The 18,942-nt window shown below is 47.3% G+C and overlaps 3 protein-coding genes across 6 annotated transcripts; 2 read left to right on the forward strand and 1 right to left on the reverse strand.

Annotated features, from left to right (window-relative positions):
• Positions 1 to 83: 83 nt before the first annotated feature.
• Positions 84 to 15,687, reverse strand: LOC117890824 (synaptic vesicular amine transporter). Of its 4 annotated transcripts, XM_034795901.1 has the most exons (9): positions 14,379 to 14,715; positions 13,357 to 13,585; positions 9,776 to 10,298; positions 2,179 to 2,349; positions 1,972 to 2,110; positions 1,833 to 1,891; positions 1,171 to 1,766; positions 794 to 1,111; positions 84 to 401 (listed from the first exon to the last, which is right to left on the reverse strand). In XM_034795901.1, exons 3-9 carry the CDS (start codon positions 10,275 to 10,277, stop codon positions 330 to 332), a joined length of 1,857 nt encoding a protein of 618 aa, XP_034651792.1. In that variant the 5' UTR covers positions 10,278 to 10,298; positions 13,357 to 13,585; positions 14,379 to 14,715; the 3' UTR covers positions 84 to 329. The 4 variants fall into 4 exon arrangements, with proteins under 4 accessions (XP_034651792.1, XP_034651790.1, XP_034651789.1 ...); XM_034795899.1 differs by lacking the exon at positions 84 to 401 and having other exon boundaries at positions 496 to 1,111; positions 14,379 to 14,717; XM_034795898.1 differs by lacking the exons at positions 84 to 401; positions 14,379 to 14,715 and adding an exon at positions 15,669 to 15,687 and having other exon boundaries at positions 614 to 1,111.
• LOC117890830 lies at positions 4,150 to 5,681 on the forward strand. Its single transcript, XM_034795912.1, has 2 exons — positions 4,150 to 4,554; positions 4,615 to 5,681. The coding sequence occupies exons 1-2, from the start codon at positions 4,410 to 4,412 to the stop codon at positions 5,637 to 5,639; spliced, it is 1,170 nt and encodes a 389-aa protein (XP_034651803.1). The 5' UTR covers positions 4,150 to 4,409; the 3' UTR covers positions 5,640 to 5,681.
• On the forward strand, positions 7,366 to 7,930 carry LOC117890833. The gene has a single exon (XM_034795916.1). The coding sequence runs from the start codon at positions 7,474 to 7,476 to the stop codon at positions 7,873 to 7,875; it is 402 nt and encodes a 133-aa protein (XP_034651807.1). The 5' UTR covers positions 7,366 to 7,473; the 3' UTR covers positions 7,876 to 7,930.
• Positions 15,688 to 18,942: the final 3,255 nt, after the last annotated feature.

Here is an 18,942-nt window from a genome sequence, read left to right on the forward strand (position 1 = left end):
GTTTGTGCTGTGCTTGTCATTAACGTGTGCGACTTGTTTGTTGTTGGATCTGCAGCTGTGGTTCTATGGGAGTTTAGGTTTCGTTTCGATATGATAATAGCGGAGGGGTTATTTAACACTCGTAACATTGAACAATAATAACGATTTCCTTTGAAATTGCATATGATATATCTGATATTGTTGGTTGTGTTTCCTTTTTTTTGTTTTGCTTTTTCTTTTTACCAATTTTTCATCTTCTTTCACACTTTTTTTGTTGTATTTTTGGTCACTCTTTTGGCGACATTGCGTTGGAGTTTATTTGTAATCATCTCAAGGATTCGATTCGTCATTTATTCGTCTTCGTCGTAGTTCTGATAGGTGACATAACGTACCTGTTCCCGATCGCGTCCGTAGATCAATGACTGCAAAGGAACCGAGTGGGAGAGTGGGAGATTATTATTTGCGAGCTCTCTAACAAAATTTGCAGTAAAATAAAGCTCCAGCGACGATAAAATGAATACAAATTAAAAGTTTTATTACAATCAAACTAAGAAGAACTTAAATCGTACAAATAACAATGATAATTACTAATAATACAAAAACTAAATCGATTGGAAAAGCAATAAAAGGGCAGCTAGAGCCTCTCGCTCTCGTATGCATCATTCGACTTGCCCAGCTCGGCCGTGCCATGCATAATGGCCGGACAGGATGCCGTCAGCTGGGGAATCGAATTGCCGCCGGCATTGGCCAGTTCCGTATCGGCAGCCGCTGCCGCTGCCGCTGCCGCTGCTGCTGCTTCCCTGGCCATACGTACCTTTTTCTCATCGCTGGTCGGTGGATTCTTGAGGAAAGTCAGGAGCGGGGCGTACATGAAGCAGAGAATGGCAATGCCGAAGAGCATCCACTCGAAACCGATGCTCTTCACCAGGGAGCCGGACAGGGCAGGACCCACGGCAAAGCCCACGCAGAAGGCGACGTCACCCAAGGCATAGACGCTGCCATAGACGGCCGAGTGGCGGATGTCCACCAGGTAGCCCAGCTCCGGCATCATCGAAGAGTCGACCATGCCAATGGCAAAGCCGAGACCGGCATTCGGAATAATCAGATGTGTAATAGAAGTGGCCATGGGTATCTGCAAAGGTTCTCAATGAGCTTCAGGCCACTTCAGACTTGGGTTTACGAAGCACTCACAAAGATCAGGCAAGCTCCAATGATAACCAGGCCGAGGCAGGCGGCAAACCAGCGTCCAATCTTGTGTCCCAGCGGTCCGAAGAGATTCGTGCCAATCAGATAGCTAATGGAGGCCGGCAGAAAGGCGACGCCCTGCTCCCAGCGGGTGGCTCCCATGTTGTCGACCATCCACAGGGGCAGCGAAGGTTCCAGCATGGCAATGCCCATATTGGCAAAGGTGATCGCCCCAGCGGCAATCAGAATGTACGGATCACTGACCAGCGACTTCAGGGACGGGGGCTCGGACTCGCATTTCTGCACCGAGGGCTGCAGCATGAACAGCTGCAGCAGGCCATCGCCCAGCGCCAGTGCGGCCAGTATCAGGAATGGAGCTGACTTACCCACAAACTCGTACATGACACCGCCAAACGGTGGACCAATGAGCACGCCCAGAGCCAGTCCGCCCAAGGCAATGCCCATGGCGTTGCCGCGCTCCTTGTCGTCGGTGAAGCGATCTGCCAACATGCCCATGCCCGACACCGAGGAACAGGATGAGCCGATTCCCTGCAGAGCTCGGGCCACAAACAGCACCAAATAGGAGCGACCAAAAGCAAAGACTACGGAGAGGGAGAGAGAGAGTGGAAAACTTAGCTGTGGCAACTTCTTTTCCCTAGCCAACTCACTTATCGTGGAGAGAAACATTATGACGAAGCCAGCGAACATCGGAATGCTGTAGCCAATGCTGCAAGAGGGAGTTGGAGAGGTGTAGAGGAGCACAGTCACCACTGTACACCTGCGGGTGTGAGCAACTCGTTAACTTACCGGTGCGTAAGGGGTCCCACAATCGGATTAACCAGCAGCTGGACGAAGGCCTTCGAGGCGAACAGCAGCCCAACCTCGACGGTCTCTCCCACGAGTTCGTTGTGGCGCTCCTCCAGCTCACGGTAGTAGGTCTCGTTCTCTGTGGCATAAATCACATTTTTAGCGCGTTGCCAATTAGACAGACTGCCTTCGCTGCACCCAACTTACCCTCCGGACTCATGGTGGAGATCTCAAGGGGTGCCGCCTCGCTGCCATCCTTGTTGCACGGACACGGAGTCGGCGGTGCTGGGGTGTGGAAGGTGAGTGGGGTGCGGGCATAGCTGTCGAGCGGAGCATCCGGATGTCGTATGTCGTACAGGAACTCGGGTATGATGGGCACTGTTTAGAGCACGATGCGGTGCGTTACGAAAGGTGTAATTAAAATAGGAAACACAGCAGCAAAAAAAAAGAATCTTCGCACAATTAGTCTAAGCGGCCGCCGCTTGATGGCGCTGGCTGTTGCCGAAAGCGAGTCTCTGGCCGCTCTTTAATTGCATTTGGTGCTAAAAGTTTTATAATTGCTTTGCCAGCGCAAGAGATTGCCTCCGCCTAATTGAGTTGCAACCGGCAAGCGGCAACAAAAGAGAGGAAGGCCAACAGAGTACAGTGTGGAACGTACACTTTGTGCATACGATGGGCCAACCCCAAGACGACGACGCTGCCTTTAATTGACTCTCCAAAAAGGGGATCCCCAGTCGGTGTGGTGGCCCATGCCCACGCTCTTGCGTTGCAGGGCAAATTCAATTTGTTTGTTGCATGTTTCGACTCAGTTTATATTTATTATCAACACCCGTAAAACGACTGCATCACTCAGACATAGACTCAGAGCGTACCCTACCCCCCCCCGGTACTCTTGCTCGTACCCGTAATTGCATTTCCTGCCAAAGGCTAGGCCGAGGTCGGCCATGGCCGATGGCAATGGCAGGGGCCACTGCTGGGCTACTTTTCAATTGAGTTGCCCCGTTGAGTGTGTGTGGAAAGTTGCTTGAAGTACTGTTGAGGTAATTTGTTTGCACGTGGACAGGGACTCGTGGTTATCCCACTGACAACGAACGTGTGCCACCACATGGGCTGTGTGGCCTGGAGGCATGCCATTCATTTGGGCCTTTATGTTGTTTATGTTGTTTCCTGGGCTTAGCTACTTAGTCAAACTTTTCCTTCATATGCATATGAGCATGCCCCCGTGCCACTGGCTCGTGCTGCCTCGTGCCCCGGGGTCTGCCAATGAGCTCAAGCGAAAGTGGAAATCTCGCCTGACCTGACCCGAAAGCAACTTTTGATGCCTCGTGTCAACCACATTCAACTGTCACATATGTCGGCCATGTCATCGGGCATGCCATTTGGCAGCTTTGCCAAAAAGGAAGCCCTTTTGGGTGGTGGGAGGAGGCAGCCCCTGCCCTGACATGCAAGCGGAAATGTATGCAAATTTCCTGCGATTCGCCTAATTGGGGTTAACCGCTTGGAATGCCACAACATCCAAACGATTAGCCAACCAATTTTATGCGACAAAAAGAAAATTGTTGCCTAGTAATTTCGTAGGTATCAAGTCCCCAACAACTCATTAAACGCTCCCATAAGACCCATGTTTGACACACAAACAAATAATCCTTCAGGAAGAGCACGTGCAGCACATCGAGACAAGGGCTGGGCATGGCATTGGTATTGGGTTTGGGTTTGGGGTTTGGCTAGATGGGGGACTGCCGCTGCTCTGGTTGCATTTCGCGTGTCGAAGACACTTAAACCGCAAAGCCAAAAGGAAAGCGACTCTGGCAGTCTGTCAGCCATGCAGCCAGGCAAAACAAACAGTGACTGGCGCTGGCCAGGGCTACGAGACTTGGTAATCGAGTAACCAAATCACTGTTTGTTTGATCAGCAGAAAGTGTGACTGTTACAACTGGAGTATGTTAAGAGTTCGATCTTCCATGGAACGACCAAGGAATAAATTCATAAAACAGCTGCAGGAGGACAACTCCAATTCCTTTGATGATAATTCAAACTTATCTGTCTGCTGTTAATTAGTTTAAGAGTTACAAATCTCACGATTACAAGTGACAAACTGCAGGGACAGGGACAGGGACATTGCTTGCCCATCCCTGTGGCCGCACATCCACAGGTCACGGGTCACAGATACATCGATATGCAGGGCGACATTTGCTGCGCTGGCGATGATGGTGACGGCGGCGGCGGCGGAGTCGTCGTCAAGCCAAACAGCGGCGGCAGTGAGGCAACAACTGGCGAGGCAGCCAGTCATCGGCTGGCGACAAGGAAGAGGCCAGACCCCGAACCGCACTGGGACCTAAGCAGTGACAAAACGATAAGCTTCAAGTTCGTTGTTGGATCCATTAATATGCAAATCATTTAATTACTCAGAAAGGGAGAGGAAGAGACTGAAGCAGGAAATGCGTCCCATTTGGGAGTCGGCCAGCAGGCCGCTGTTTGTGCGCTCCGTGTGGCAGGAGGCGATAGGCAGGCGGCACTTCATCCTCGACTACGAGCCGCGCCAGAGGCAGCGTTGGAAGCGCCAGAAGACGCTTCGACCGAAAGGTAAGTTGAAGCAAATCAACCCCCAAACGGGCTGTGACTGATGGAACTTCCATTCCATAGGGAACTATCAGCAGAGCCCATCCTGCGAGGAGTACGATCAGTCGGCGGAGGAAAGTATCGATCTGCTGGACGAGTATCTGCTGCTGGATGCCACCAAGCTGACCCTGCAGCAGCAACAATCCTTCCCCTCTTTGGGCGGCAGAATGAATGGCAACTCTGGCTCGGCCCTGGGCAGCAGAGAGCAAAGGCAGAACAGTCGTCAGGCCAAGAGGCGCGCCTGGCTGCTGAGCAGAGGCAAGACCTACCACCTGGACCACCACCTGCCGGAGCATCAGTCGCGACGCAGCTCACTGCAGGATCCCAGCGCAACCACCGTGACGGCGAACAATCCCGAGGAGCGGCTGGCCGAGCGAGTGCTCCACTGGCTGGACCTGGCTGGGAGGACGGACATCGTGAAAGAGGTGGTTCCCAGCCAGCCAGTGTCCAGCAGTGCCCAGGTGGCCAGGGCCAACCAGAGGAGCCAGCGCATCCACCACCGTGCCGTGAGCCTCAAGCGAATGGCGACGGCGGCAGGGAGCGGCAGCCACCAGCGCTCGATGGCAAGAAAACCCATCCCAAAACCGCAGCAGACCAGCCAGTCCACCCACACAGTGGTGTCGTGCTCCTCGGCTTCCGCCAATGCCAATGCCAATGCCAATGCCAAGCCCATCACCATCATCTTCAACAAGGAGGGCATCCCAGTGCGCCTCAATCGACCGGCCCGGAACATTGATCTCTGTGCATTGAGCAGCAGTGCCAGTGCCACGAGACGCTTGGCCGGACAGTTGGCATCCGCCCGGTTGTACAGTGGAGCTGCCGCTTCTCCCCCGCACTCCGATGAGACGCGCACCCCGCCGCACAGCAGTCGCGGGGCACTGGCCAACGGCTTGGGCTCCTCCGTCAGCCTGGACAGCCGCAAGCAGCTGCACATCTTCATGCCCAGCCTGCCCAAGAAGGGGCTACTGGCACCGCCTGCTGGAGGCGCAGGTGCTGGCTCTGGCGAGGATGCACTGAGCGTCAGTTTCAGTGAATTGTGCCAGCTGTAGCTGGCAAATGGTAACACATTCAATCAGTGCTGCGTTGTAATTAATAAACATTGAATAAAGTGTATGTTACATATCGAGATTTAGGGCTACACGGAAGTAGCATGTTTGCATATATTGGGCTGAGTTTTCCCTACCACACAGCCATCCAACGTTCATCGGCACTCAAGTCAAGGAGCGTTAAACTCAAAGTGCGTCCCATACCGCAGCTTTTTGCTGTGCGAAACTTGTGCCAAATGTGTGCCACGGAAGGCAACAAGCGTTACATTTATAGAGCCCCACAAGTGCCACGCCTCAGAGATAGAGCAGGGCCTATTAACATGCTATTATTAAAACAACCCGCAACAAATGGCTTAACTGTTGTTTGTGTAAATATTCGTAGTAGAACCCCAACGAACTGCGGACATTCTAGCTGCTAAATCTCTCGAAACCTTTCAATGTTTTCTCTGCTTTGGTTAAGGCAAAGTCCTCAAAGTCAGTGTACCCGCATTTGGGTAGGGTATTTTTATTATTTCTTGTACCTATTAATATTCTACAACCTTTTTTTGTTGTGTATTTTATTGATTTGCGTTTTTTGTTTCGTTGCCATTGAAACTTTTTGTTGTGTCTTTTGTTTGGTTTTTGATTCTGCTCTCGTTTATTTTTGGATTACTCTTCGCCCTGTGCCACGCCCAATTTCTTTTGTTTTGATTTTTGGCTTCCGACTTCATTGTTGATTTTGACTTGCTTTTGTGGCTTAAGGGGCACGATCCCGAGTGGGTGGGGTGTAAGGCGGGTAATCAGTGTAATTGTGCAGAATGTTGCATGGTAAATAATGAAATAAAGTTTTGCATAAAGTTTTTTTAATGAAAATGCCATGGAAGAATTTTCGTTAGTGGAATAAAGTTTTGTGTGGAATTATTTATAGAAAATTGAGCCGATTTGGCATTTAAAGTGAGTGAAATTTTGGATTCTTTTCTATAAAGATAAGACTTGAAATACGCTTAATAATCTGCACTGTTAGTTAAGATATTCCCATATTTGTATTGCCAGAAATCAGCAACAAGAGAGTTATAACTGAAGACTTTTCCTTGGCCTTGCCTGTGCAGTATTCGCTTTAAGCTAATTATGAGCATTACAAATCCATCAAATGAAGGGATAATAGGGCATCAACTGTCAGCCCGTATTGCAAGGGAAACTTCCCTTCCAGCGACACCTGCAACTGGCTGAATGCCACACGTGGCAAGTTGTCGTCGTCGTCGTCATCGTCATCGTTGGTTTCTTTTTATGGCTGACGCGTCAGTATTCCGATTCCCTTCCAATATCGATACGGGGGTGGTTGGGGGTGTTGGCTGAGCATTTTTGCCCCAATGAGTCATTGCGTCTGGCATGAAGGCAAAAATGACAGCGAAAAAGCCGCACGATTGTGACCTTTGCCTCCAGTCCTGGCTGGCGGAATTTGTGGGGAGTGCGAGCCCCAGCCCTTAGCCAAATGCAAAAGGCCAAAAAGAAAAGTTCTTTCGCTTCAAGGCGAACCAAAGACAAAGGGAAGCAAGAGCAATTACTTTGCAGGCAAGTCGGAACTTTGGAACTTTGGAACTTTGAGGCGGAGTCCCGCCCGCGACGGTTGACTTCTCCCCCGTGTGGCAAAGAAAATGCGCAACAATATATGGATTACACACATAACAAGGCAACTTATGGACTTATAGACGAGCCAAATGCCTGCCGTGACTTATTCGCGTTTCTGCAGCAAGCGCGGCAGGTGCTCACCGCGAGAGTCCTGCGAGTTCTGTCCTCCATTGCTAACAAGCAAAGTTTTCCGCGGCGCATTTTAATTTTCCGCTATTAGTGTGCAGCTATGTCTGTGTCCGACGAGGACTCATCATCCGTGGGCAGCCCCTTCAAGCCGGCCACCCCCACGCCCAGCGGCGGCCAGGAGCGCACCAAAGGCGGACGCCCCGGACCCGAGAACCTGCGACACCAGCACAGCTTCGAGGCGCGCTACAGCAGCATCATCCAGAGGCAGATCTGGGAGACGAGCATCAACAAGGATGTGCTGGAGCGGCAGCTGAACGCCTATCTGCCCTTCTCCCGCAGCGCGTCCCTCACCAAGGACGGCTCCGGCGGCTTCGATCAACTGCGGCCCGGTGACTCAACGAAGGCCGCCCGTTCGCTGAGCACCACGCCCACTCGACGAGCAGGTGCCTGCCTGGAGAAACTGGAGGCTGTGGACGTCACCAACCAGCAGGCGATGCCATGATGCGAAAGTTCTGTTTGGCAACGAGCAGCCTGCTTCAACAAATATACGACTAAAGTGTATCTCTAAGCTATTTTCAATAAGTATTACTAACATTTAAGGCTACATTTAAGGAACAAGTCCTGCATCTACCCTTTGGTAACTCTACTTGATCTCACTCTCTCTCAATATTTGCAGCAACGAACGTCTTTAGTATTTGAATAACTTACTTAAACTTTGTAATTTAATTTGATTACCCGGTCGAACGACCCCTAACCTAAGGCTATCAAATGTAGCCCCACACAAACCCTCATTCTTCTGCTAAGTATTCAATCTCTTTCAATAAAACAAAAACCTTATTGCATATTCAATTTGGAGTCAAAGGGGATATGCAAGGATAAGGGATAAGGGATAAGGGACCGAGACAACAGCGCATCTATGACCCATATAAATCTCCACATGCTCCTGGGCTAAATCTAATTTATGAGAATATTATGCGATGCAGACGATACAACTTACAGGGAGGATGAACAAGCACAGAGGGAGGCAGAACATAGATCAAATGAATCAAATAATCAAAAGTATTCATTCGCAGCTATTTTCGCATCAACACCTTGTGCTGGGCGCGAAGGGGAGAAAGCACTTAAGTGGAAATGCCTCGAGTCGAAAGCTAAAAGCCCTCTTCCCCCTGAACATTCCCTTTCTTTTGCTTTTTACCTCCCATTTCCCATCCATCAGTCTGTGGCTGGAAAGGAAACGAGAAAGAAGTTCGGGCTGGAGCTGGAGCTAATAGTTTTGCTTCAGCTTTTTCCTTTGACTTTCACTTCCGCTGCCTCAACAAGTTGCTCGAGTGGTTTTCCACTTTGGTTCTCGGCTATTTTCCCAACGCTACGTGTATTTGTCTTCGGCTGGCTGGCTGGCTGGCTGGCTGGCTGGCTCGCAGGCCCCAACTTGTTGATTTAAATTCATGAACGTTTAGCACAAAGAAAAATGTCCCCTCCTTTCGGGTTTAATTTTTTTTGTGTCTCCTGTTGTATTTGTCAGCCGCAGCCACAGGCTGGAGCACCGCCGGACAACTGCGTTACCACTCAATGTCCATGTGTTTGTCCAGACACTTGACACAAGCACTTGCCCCGGACACATCCCATTCCCATTTCCATTCGCATCCACTCGGTCGAACGAGAGCTTCCCCCTGGCTGTGGTTTGCTTGGTGGTTGGGTTTTAGTGTCAAACGCAGGACGGTTTGCAGTTCCAACGCAGCTCTCCCTGTGCGTGTCTATTTAATTGACTGTCGACCACTTGGAGCTGCCCCGTTCGATTCGGTCCATTGGTCATTGGCCATGGGGTTTTGTTAATGACGAAGGATTGGCACTTCAACATTGATTAGTGGTCGACAGGCTTGGGCATGACACTCTAGTTGGGTCGGACTCTGGCTGGTTTGATTTCTCAGCAGTATTTTCAACGAAAAATTAGCAAAATCAGAGAATACACTGGGATTTGATTTGTTGCAAGATCAGACGCTTAATTGACTTCCAATGTACGATGGGGCAAGAACTGTTGCTGGTAGATCCTAGCAATCTCAGCCATCAGCACTCACTGACAGTGATGAGCCGACAAGAGGACGAGCATTGACAGCTTCTGTGCAGCAGGAAAACCTTCATTAGCTTAAGTGGTGCTCTGTGGTAATTTAATGGCGCTACGCCACACCACTCCACTTCCTGCACTCCACACCCACCCATCCCTTCGGAGGAATGGACAATTTCCAAGCGATTGCCTTCCATTGCTAAGATAACCAGCCACAGGAGATAAATGGTCATGAAATGCTAATGGGCTCCAGGGAAAAAGATTTATTCATGGGGTAAATATATCAAAACCACCCAATCCCCAACCGACAGCTAAGTAGTCATCCCCCAGGTGCACTTACCCACTGTGGTCAGCAACATGTTGTCGAGGAGCAGGGCTATGGCCACGATGACAAGGACAAGTCGGTTGGAGCCGCGCCAGCTGACCATCCAGGATTTGGCGGCGGACCAGGTCCCGGCAGCGCGTGGATCCTCCTGGCGATACTGATCCGGCGGCGGTTGGCGGCCAGCCGTGTGCGTCTGCGACTGATACGTAGGCGGCGGCGGTGCCGGGGGCTGCCTGCCAACGCCGAGAATGCCGCAGTCCGTGTCCATATTGCCATTCTGCTGATTGCTGTCCAACTGTTGCTTGAAGGGATTTTTGCTGGGTGTGTTGCTCCCACCGGGAAGCTGTTGCTGAGGTTGCGCCTGATTGTTGGCGCTTATGGTGAAGGAGGTGGTCTCACTGCCGCTTGCTGCTCCTGCTCCTGCGCTAATCTCCGACTGTTGCTGCTGCTGCTGCTGTGCTGTGCTCTGCGCGGGTTTTCTTGGTCCACCATTGCCCGCATCAGTCGATGATTGCATTGCGTCGCTAGCCGCTAGTTGCTAAGGGTTGGACAGGGAACAACTGTGATTAGATCTAAGCGGATTGCCTTTTAAAATGCAATCAAATTATAAGCGGCTTTTGCCTGCTCCTTCTCACACAGCGCCCGCTTCCGCTCCCGCTTCCGCGCCAGCCCTGTGCCCATTCTTATTCCCACCCCGAAACCTCAAACCCAATACCAATCCCACTCCCATTCCCATTCGCAATGCTGCGCTCGCTTTATGCCTCAATGAATTTCGCTAATTAAAAATAAATTATACATCTTGGGATTTGAATTAAAATGTTGATTTCACACGAGAATCCGCATTTAATGGAATCATATACAATTTAAATATTTATTTAATTGCCTTCCCCATCCACACACACACGCATTCACACACACAGTCGACAGTCGTCGTGGCACATGGCGTATGCGCGACATTTGTCATTGAAACATCTTTCGTTGCCTATCGCAGGGCGCAAATTGAATTTGAATCCATAATTCGTTTAGAGAGCGTCAAAAGATAGCGCCCCTTCTGGTTCGACTTCTTTAAGTTTTCAACTCAAAAATTGAATTACCCAACAATTAGTGCCCAAAAAGGTTTTCTAATTGAGGGTGAAATGAATACGATATGCAATCAAAGTTGATGTAACTTCTCAGAGCCATTCATGGAATAATTTTCTTAATTTGCTTTCACAACTGAGAATGGAATATATGTATTTATGGGACCTGTCCAAGTTCTTCAATTGATTGGTCTCTGACGTCCTCTTCAGAGCGAGTGTCAAGTTTGTCATTGGATACCATGTGTATCAATTCGGAAAACGATTGCAAGTGCCTGATAAATGGTGCAGGAAACATATCACTCAATAAAAGCGAACTAGAATTACAATATACTGACACTGTGTCACGTTTGGGGGCGTGCTGCGCGGTACTAAATTTGTAATTTTAATTGATTCAATCTGTCTAAATTAAATGTGAACAGCAAAGCTGACGCATTAATTCCAACTACTATCAAATGCAATCATTCGCTTAAATAATGGGAATGGCATAGCATGTGCTGAGAGTTGGGCACGTAACTGGTGGATCTGATCTTACCTCGCAGCTTGAACTTTGTATATTTAAGAAGAAGAGATAGACTATGAGCCTGAGCTCCCACAACTGCCTTGAGTATTTATGGAGCTGCTATTCAAATTGAACTGCTTTACGATCTTCGGTACGCGCACAGAAATGTCAATTAAGGGGCGGGGAACTCTGTCCCAATGAGTCAAATGTCAAGGCAGTAGTTCTCTGTCAAGATGCAACCAGGAAGTTCTGATCTGATCGAATCAGCACTTAATTGCACTTTCACTTTCTGCCTGCTCACGCGTTCTTCTTCGTGTTGATGGATCATTCGTGCCGCGTTCTCTACCGACAAGTCGGCGCTCTCAGCTTAAACTAAAAACTTTGCCGTGCTGCCAGAAGCTTATTAAACGAAATCATTTTTGCACAAACAAAAAAAGATTTGCCCTGGCTTTGCCATTAGTTAGTTTATCGCTCGTGTTCGTCATTTGCCGCACACAGAATTCACTGAGCGTTCGCTTTTTTCTGTGTGTTCTCTGTTTTTCTGCCAAGGAATCTTTTTTTTTGAAATGAATGCACAATGAAAAGTGTGTAAAATACATTTTAATAATCATTAATTAGCAATTGGCATGCAATTTCGGTTTTTGACGGCTGTGGGAAAATCAAATCCAAACAAAGGCAAAAAAGCGTTCAAAACAAAACAAAATTATGCAAATTTCGTTGACTCACAACACAAACTTCGACTTTACATTCGCATGGAAGAAAGAACTCGCAGTTTAAGTTGTGCATCCAGAGCTTGACTATTTCGCAATTTGCGCTTCGATCTGATTAGAATTATATTCAATTCAATTTTCAACGATGCTGATGCATATTATGGATACTTTGTGTCGCGTGCTACCCGCTTCCGTTCTTTGTAATGACAATAAAATACTATATTAAAGCAAGAGGAAAATCCACAAATGTTTGGAGGTAAACATGCAAAACTATAGGGAAATATTTATGTGTTTAAAATAAAATAAAAAAAGAACTAAGCATTTTCTCATTTATAGAGCCATTTCCCTTAGCTAGGACTCAACTCTTCTCATGGCTAATATCAGATTTAAAACAGTTATTAATAAGGTTCGCTCTGAGTTATAGGGTATACAGAATGCAGCAATAACGAAGCAGCCTGCCTCCTGCCTGCACGTGCGATCCGTTGCGATGCGATGCAGTGCGATTGTTTCGTTCATTATTTATGCTCTCTCAGTCTCAGCCTCAGTCGCAGTTGTTTCTTTTGATTGCTGTTGTCGCTGCTTTTATTTTAAATAATTGTTGCTGTTCGAAGGGGGGCTGTAGGTTGCTTGGAGCTTCTGTTAATTGCACAATATTCATTTTCAACTGCCGACGGTCAACATTTAGCGGCTACTTGCCACACGCCTTCTCCACTGGCATCGACACGCAACTTTATTCAGATTGTGCTCATTTTTCAGATTCTTATTAATTAACACGAAGCTCAGTTCCGAGCGTGAGCATGGACTTGAGCTTGACATTGGAGGCAACAGCCATAAGAGCTCTTTGTCTGCCTTCTTCTGCTTGGAGCCTTAGCCTCAGGTTACTTCTACATTCTCTCGATTCAATCTGTTATCGAAGGCTGCAAGTTGCTTCTTAATTCCATTTTATTTCCCGCATATTACAACCATTCGACTTATTGTTCTGTAATTGCAATTTTAATTGCGAAACGGTAGCCGCTGCATCCATGCAAATTGCGGAGCCGTGTAAATGAGCCCCTCTAAACTAATTAGTTCAAATCGATGCCAACTGGCAATCATTTTTGCCTCCTACGTGTCTAATTGGGGAGCATAGATCATACGTTTGGATCACTCGGATGACTGAGAGCTAGCTGACATAGAAAACGAATGAAAAAATGAACTCTGACAGGGAATAGAGCTTAAATATCATTTAAGAAGATGTCCCTTTGCAGACTCTAACTCTTCATCTGGCTTCAATGTTAATAATACTTATTGTGTGGAGACTGGACTCACCTGAGCTATTTTTATGTACGGCTTTTGGCTTTCCCTCTTTGGCCTGGCTTCTCCCTGGGGACTACTGTTGCTGATTTGTCTGCCTCGCTTTGGTTGCGGGGCGGATGGGAGGTACTTATGTCTGTCCTGCTTCTGGTTCTATTGCAAGGGAAACTCGAGGATGTTGCTATGATGATTGCTGGTCTGGCCGGTCTTTTGGCGGGTGAAGTTTTGCGTTGTTGGAGTATTCCTGTGGGTGAATCAAGCAATTATAAGTAAGTTGTGTAAATAAGGAAACCAAGAGCTTGCAACAGACTTCCTGCGCCTGCAATGTTCGGTGGCCACTTGTGGCATGCTTGTGGGGAAAGCAGAGCGACTTTCCTTTGAGCGGTGTGGAGTGTTTGATTTTCTGAATATCAAGTTGTTTGGCCCAAAGGGCAGCTTACACAGAGCACAAAGATTTATTTGCATCAAACATACTATAAAAAATGTTATTTCCCTCTCTCCCTCAATTAGTTATTAATAATGTTTTCCCAACCCTAGGAAAAGCATCAAAACTTATCCCAAATATTGGCAACTGCAAACGATTCCCGAAAGGTAAATAAGGTCAATAAAAATCGGATTCCATCCACACAAATTACTCAATGAGACGGCGGCTATTTGTGGCAGGCAAACAAAGATAAATATGTATTATTTGTCTTTGATTTTTTCCCATGTTTGCCGAACAAGCCAGGCAAATAATCTTGTGTGCCCAACAGGCTCGACTCAAATCGATAAATAAATACCCGCACATTCAATACTTTTATCAGCGCTTGTTGCCGCTTAAAAATTCTAATTTCAATTTCGATTTTGATGGATTTACCAGGGTACATTGAAGCATCTCAAGATATGCTAATGAAACCCGTTTGAATAAATTAATCAAAATGGAATTCGCTAGTGGAACTTGGAGTCTCTGCTTCAACTAGAATTTTCACTATTGTTATATTACAAAAATATCTATATAACTTATTGACGGGTTCGTCTCTCTTTCAACTGGAACTTACACCCTTTTCCCTTGCAAGTTTTCACATATTTTTTGATGTTTTTGTGGGTGTTGGTTTCCGCTTTTGGGGGTTTTGGTTACGCACAATCTCAGTCGCACATTTGTTTGAATTGAATTGATGTTTAAACTGAAACTTTAAACCACACTTTACGTGGCAACCAAACACAAAATGATAAGGCAAGTGCCACAAGTGTCAGAATCAATGTGTGGCGCTGGCGCTGCCGCTGGTGCTGCACTGGAAACGTGGTAATCGAGCACGTCCATCAGCCACGAGATCTCATCTCGCACTGAAAGCCAAGGCGAGCGCCAGCGGCGCACGAGGCGACGGCGATACCGACAACGACAGGGAACGACTGCGTTCAGGATGCGGCTGTGGATGCGAGGACTATGCGAGGAAGCAGCAACAGCACAACCAGCAGAGACATACGCAGAGGCACTGGCAGAGGCAGAGGCACAGGCAGAGACAGCGGCAAAAGCAGCGCAGTCGGAAGCCGCTGCCACTTGTTGTCTGCCGCTGCCTGTTGCAGTCCATCCCCGTTATCCGTTTGGCCCTTCTCTGTCCCTCTCATTATCGCTCTCCCTGCCATCACTGCTACTCCCACTCCCACTACGAGTATTGATGAAAACTGCCAGCGGCAATGCTTCTGCTCAATTGCCTTCATTGTGTGTGGATGTACATATGTGAGTATGTATTTCTGGGTGTTTCTGGCTGTGTGTGAGCTTCCGTTTTCACTGTCAATTGCGTTACGACTGGAAGTATGCAGAGGCGCTTTTTGGCCCACACATACATATGTACATATGTATGTATGTGTACACACGTACGCATTATTCCTAATTGATTTTCGCGTTAAGTGGCAACGCGCTCGCACAAGGGGGTTGGAAAAGGGGCGGGGGTCAGACGAAAGGCAAATTTTTGGAAAGTACTTGTCTCCGAAGCCAATGCCAGCTTAAAGATCAATATTAAAAGGACACTTTTTGGTGCATGCTCAGGAATATCTCACAAATTCAAACATTATCAAACTTCCGCACAGTTTTCTTTAGTCGCTTTTGTTCGACAGCTTCCGCGCTTGATGCGAGGTTAACAATTTGTGCTCCCTTGTTAGTTCGAAGAGTAACAGGTGTGCTGCATACTTTTAGGGCATCGGCCCCGCAGGCTAGCACCCGAAGGCGAACGTGCTGTTGCTTTGATTCGGCCAATTTCCGGGCGGGGGAACATTATACCCACTTAATGCCGCCAAGCAAGACAGACACCTGATGCATAACCGAGATGAATTTCAATCATTCAACTTACTTAGGGCTCGACGATTAATCCGTTACGGGTGCTGTCAATTAATGCAGCTAACCGGATCAGGAGCTTGTTGAGATTGACAGAGACAGAGAACACACCGGACCAGAACGGACCGCAGCGATTGGAAAACGACACGCGACTGACTTGGAGAACGCGGCCGAATCAGGCCCCAAAGGCAGAGGACAGGCTTCGGAAATATTTATAGTCATTGATGATGGTTGCGTAGCTGAGCCGAATTCTGCGATCACGTCTAGGGCTCGAATTTGCATACAGAAGTCGATATATAAAACTTGGAATCCACAGCAGTGAGCAACGTCCAAGCGAAACGAGGCAAGAAAGAGTCAATGGCAATGAACACAAACATACTTACATATAAACAGGTCGGCCTGGCCTGCTGAACCGAACTGAACTGGTCAAATGGGATGTGGGGGAGAGACCTTGAAGAAACCCATCTTCAACAAGCTCCAAATCACTGGGGATATGGAAATGTCTGCAGATTGCTTAGAGCTACTTTGTAGATTATTTAAATATAAATACAAAGAGCTTTTGCAATTAATATTTTATTTAATGTGTCAGCTAGGTAGGGTATTTATTTGCCAGCCAATGGTGTTTGCTAATAACTGCGGCTTTAATTGCGGGACAATTCAACTGGAAGTCCATGAATCCTCTTTGGTTTCCTTTCGGTGAACACAAAACCCCAATATTAATGCGGAAGAACTCGCTCATAAAATCGATATCCGAACACTTTCTTTTGTGTGGAACTTTTTCCAGGAAAAAAAGCATCAACAATAGGGCCATGAAAAGGTGGAGAGTTCCATTGAAGTGTTAAAGTGGCGTCGCCCAAATAACTTCAAAGTTAATGGACTAGAAATCACCCAGGACTGATGGCATTAAATAATACAGTAAATACAGGAATGTAATACTTTCGGGCAGTGGAGAGGACTTCAAATTGAGCAGAGGCAAGGAAGTAGTTGGTCAGGGCTAAAAGCCTAAAAGTCTCTTTCAGTGTGAGGCCTGACAAATTGAATTTGCCACATATGACAGCTTAACTCGGCTTCGCTGGGGGTTAAGACGATGACAAATGTGGCTAGTAGGACACTCCACAATATGCGGGTCATTCCGATGACAATCTCTGGCTTGTGGTCAAGTTTTATCACAGAACCAAAAAGGCTGAAAGCAGACGCAAAACGGGAAAAATTCACTCGACCGCAAATGTTTAATTTCCTTTTGTTTGAAAGGCAGAGCAGGAGCGACCTCACCCTGGACAGGCTGTAGCTGTCATTAGCATTTGCGAAATCTATTTAAATTTACGAGTGTGTCCCCCAGTCAACGTTCAAATGTCACCCATGGCATGAGAGGGAAATATTTTTCATTTCTAGGCAGAGGGATGAGACTGCGATGAGATGACGATAAGTTGTTGTTTCCTGTGCGTGTGGGTGTATATGGAGTGCCGCATATTTGGTGGCATTCAATTGGAATATCAACACGTGCCGCATCATCTTCTTCATCTTCATCAGCAGCTCCAGCTCCGACTTCGACTTCGGCCGCTGCTTTCGCATAGTTGGGTTTGCCTTGCCCCTTTGGCATTTGTCTTAGCCCAAGCATGAGCACGACTTCATTAAGAAATTCCTCAAATATTTTGAAATATTATTGCGGTTAAATGAAAAAGGCACTCACAATGCCGGCCGTGGAGAGAAGGAAAGGGGGTCTTCGGCTCTGGCTGCCAGTGAAAGTAAAGTTGTGAATCGATTGATTAAAGGTTCAGAAAATAATTCAACAGAATGGAGATTGTGAAGTTAATCTGTTAAAGTGAGTTCTTTGGGGATCCTATTTCACTAACTCTCTTTATATTCTTTCTCAACTTAAATCCGCAACTATTAAGCTTTATATTTGACCCGACTAAGGGGGATTACAGGGGATAAATAATGCGAATAAAAGAACAAATTTAATTGAATATATACGCTTGATGCCATTTATTTCATTTGTCAGACAGGGACCCCCATCATTATGCACGAGCCGGAGACGAGTCCTGCGCAAGAATAAACGGGGCGTGGCCAAAGTCTACCAATCGGATGGGTCGGATAATACGCAATGCGTTTATCCGCCAGTCAGATGTATGGGGCACGAAGCGGATGGATGCTGAGGTCCTCGCTCGGCTCTACTTGTTGCACGCCAAGTAAGGAGGGAAAGGAGCTGCTGTAAGAGCGTGAAAATTGATAATAAACGCACTTGGCACGTACACACGCATCCGGAAATGTGAAGAGAAAGAGTGAGAGAGAGAGAAAGAGAGAGAGTGGGCAATGGCAGCGAGCATAGAACACTTCTAGCCACATTTATGGCAGTTGGCTTTCGTTTTATGCTTTTGATTTATGGCGCGGCTCGTGCACTTAAACAATTGTCGCATAGAGGCATGCGTCCAGCTGCAGAGACAGGGGTTGGGACAAATCGGCAATAATCATATTAGAATCATTTACACCCTGGGCTCCACAATGTAACAGAAGTGGGAATTATACCCGGTACTCGAAGAGTAAATAGGGTATATTGTATTTGTGCGGATAACGGTTGTATGTAACGCACAGTAGGAAACGTTTCCGACCCCATAAAGTATATATATTCTTGATCAGCATCAATAGCCGAGTCGATTGAGCCATGTCTGTCTGTCCGTCCGTCCGTCCGTCCGTCCGTCCGTCCGTCTTGTTTGTCGGCTAGTTTTGGCACCAGACTGCTGTATGCTCACAATGAAACCTGTGTATTTAAAAAATGAGCCCCGCCCCCGCAAAAGGGCGAAAACCTCCCAAATCTACAATTTTGAAGATAACAGAAAACTAAAATTTATTGCGGTTTAATAGCATCCAGCTTTTGACACAGTGAAAAAACATGGAAGCCAGTTACCTTCTACTGACTTCTGTTCGCCTGGTACTTGGTCTGAAAATTTTCCAGTTTTCGGCCATTTCAGTGAAGCAATTTCAAAAGTTCACAGTGGCGTCCCAACACAGATCGGCCAATTCTCGAACTACGTTATTTTAGTTCCAGAAATGACCGTCTTCATCGTGTGGGCGACACTGTGCAAAGAGGTGACTGTCAAAATTTGACAAAAATAACAGGAGAGATTTGTTTTGTTGTTTTCTCCTTTATTTGTAGTCCGTCCAGGATGTGCCACGCCCCCTCGTGATCGGCACAATGTCCTGGATCCTTTGCGACCAGTTCGGGTGCAAGGACATTAAGGATAATGCCATTTTCACGTTGTTTTTTCTTTTTAATCTCTACAAGGCTATAG

This window comes from Drosophila subobscura, chromosome E (genome assembly GCF_008121235.1).
Source record: "Drosophila subobscura isolate 14011-0131.10 chromosome E, UCBerk_Dsub_1.0, whole genome shotgun sequence".
Lineage (NCBI taxonomy): Eukaryota > Metazoa > Arthropoda > Insecta > Diptera > Drosophilidae > Drosophila > Drosophila subobscura.

Coding starts and splice junctions, on each gene's coding strand:
- LOC117890830 (XM_034795912.1), top strand. CDS start 4,410: ATGCGTCCCATTTGGGAGTCGGCCAGCAGGCCGCTGTTTGTGCGCTCC. Junction 4,555..4,614: donor GAAGACGCTTCGACCGAAAG/GTAAGTTGAAGC, acceptor TCCATTCCATAG/GGAACTATCAGCAGAGCCCA.
- LOC117890833 (XM_034795916.1), top strand. CDS start 7,474: ATGTCTGTGTCCGACGAGGACTCATCATCCGTGGGCAGCCCCTTCAAG.
- LOC117890824 (XM_034795899.1), bottom strand. CDS start 10,277: ATGCAATCATCGACTGATGCGGGCAATGGTGGACCAAGAAAACCCGCG. Junction 1,892..1,971: donor GTGGGACCCCTTACGCACCG/GTAAGTTAACGA, acceptor TCCCTCTTGCAG/CATTGGCTACAGCATTCCGA. Junction 1,767..1,832: donor AATGTTTCTCTCCACGATAA/GTGAGTTGGCTA, acceptor CCCTCTCCGTAG/TCTTTGCTTTTGGTCGCTCC.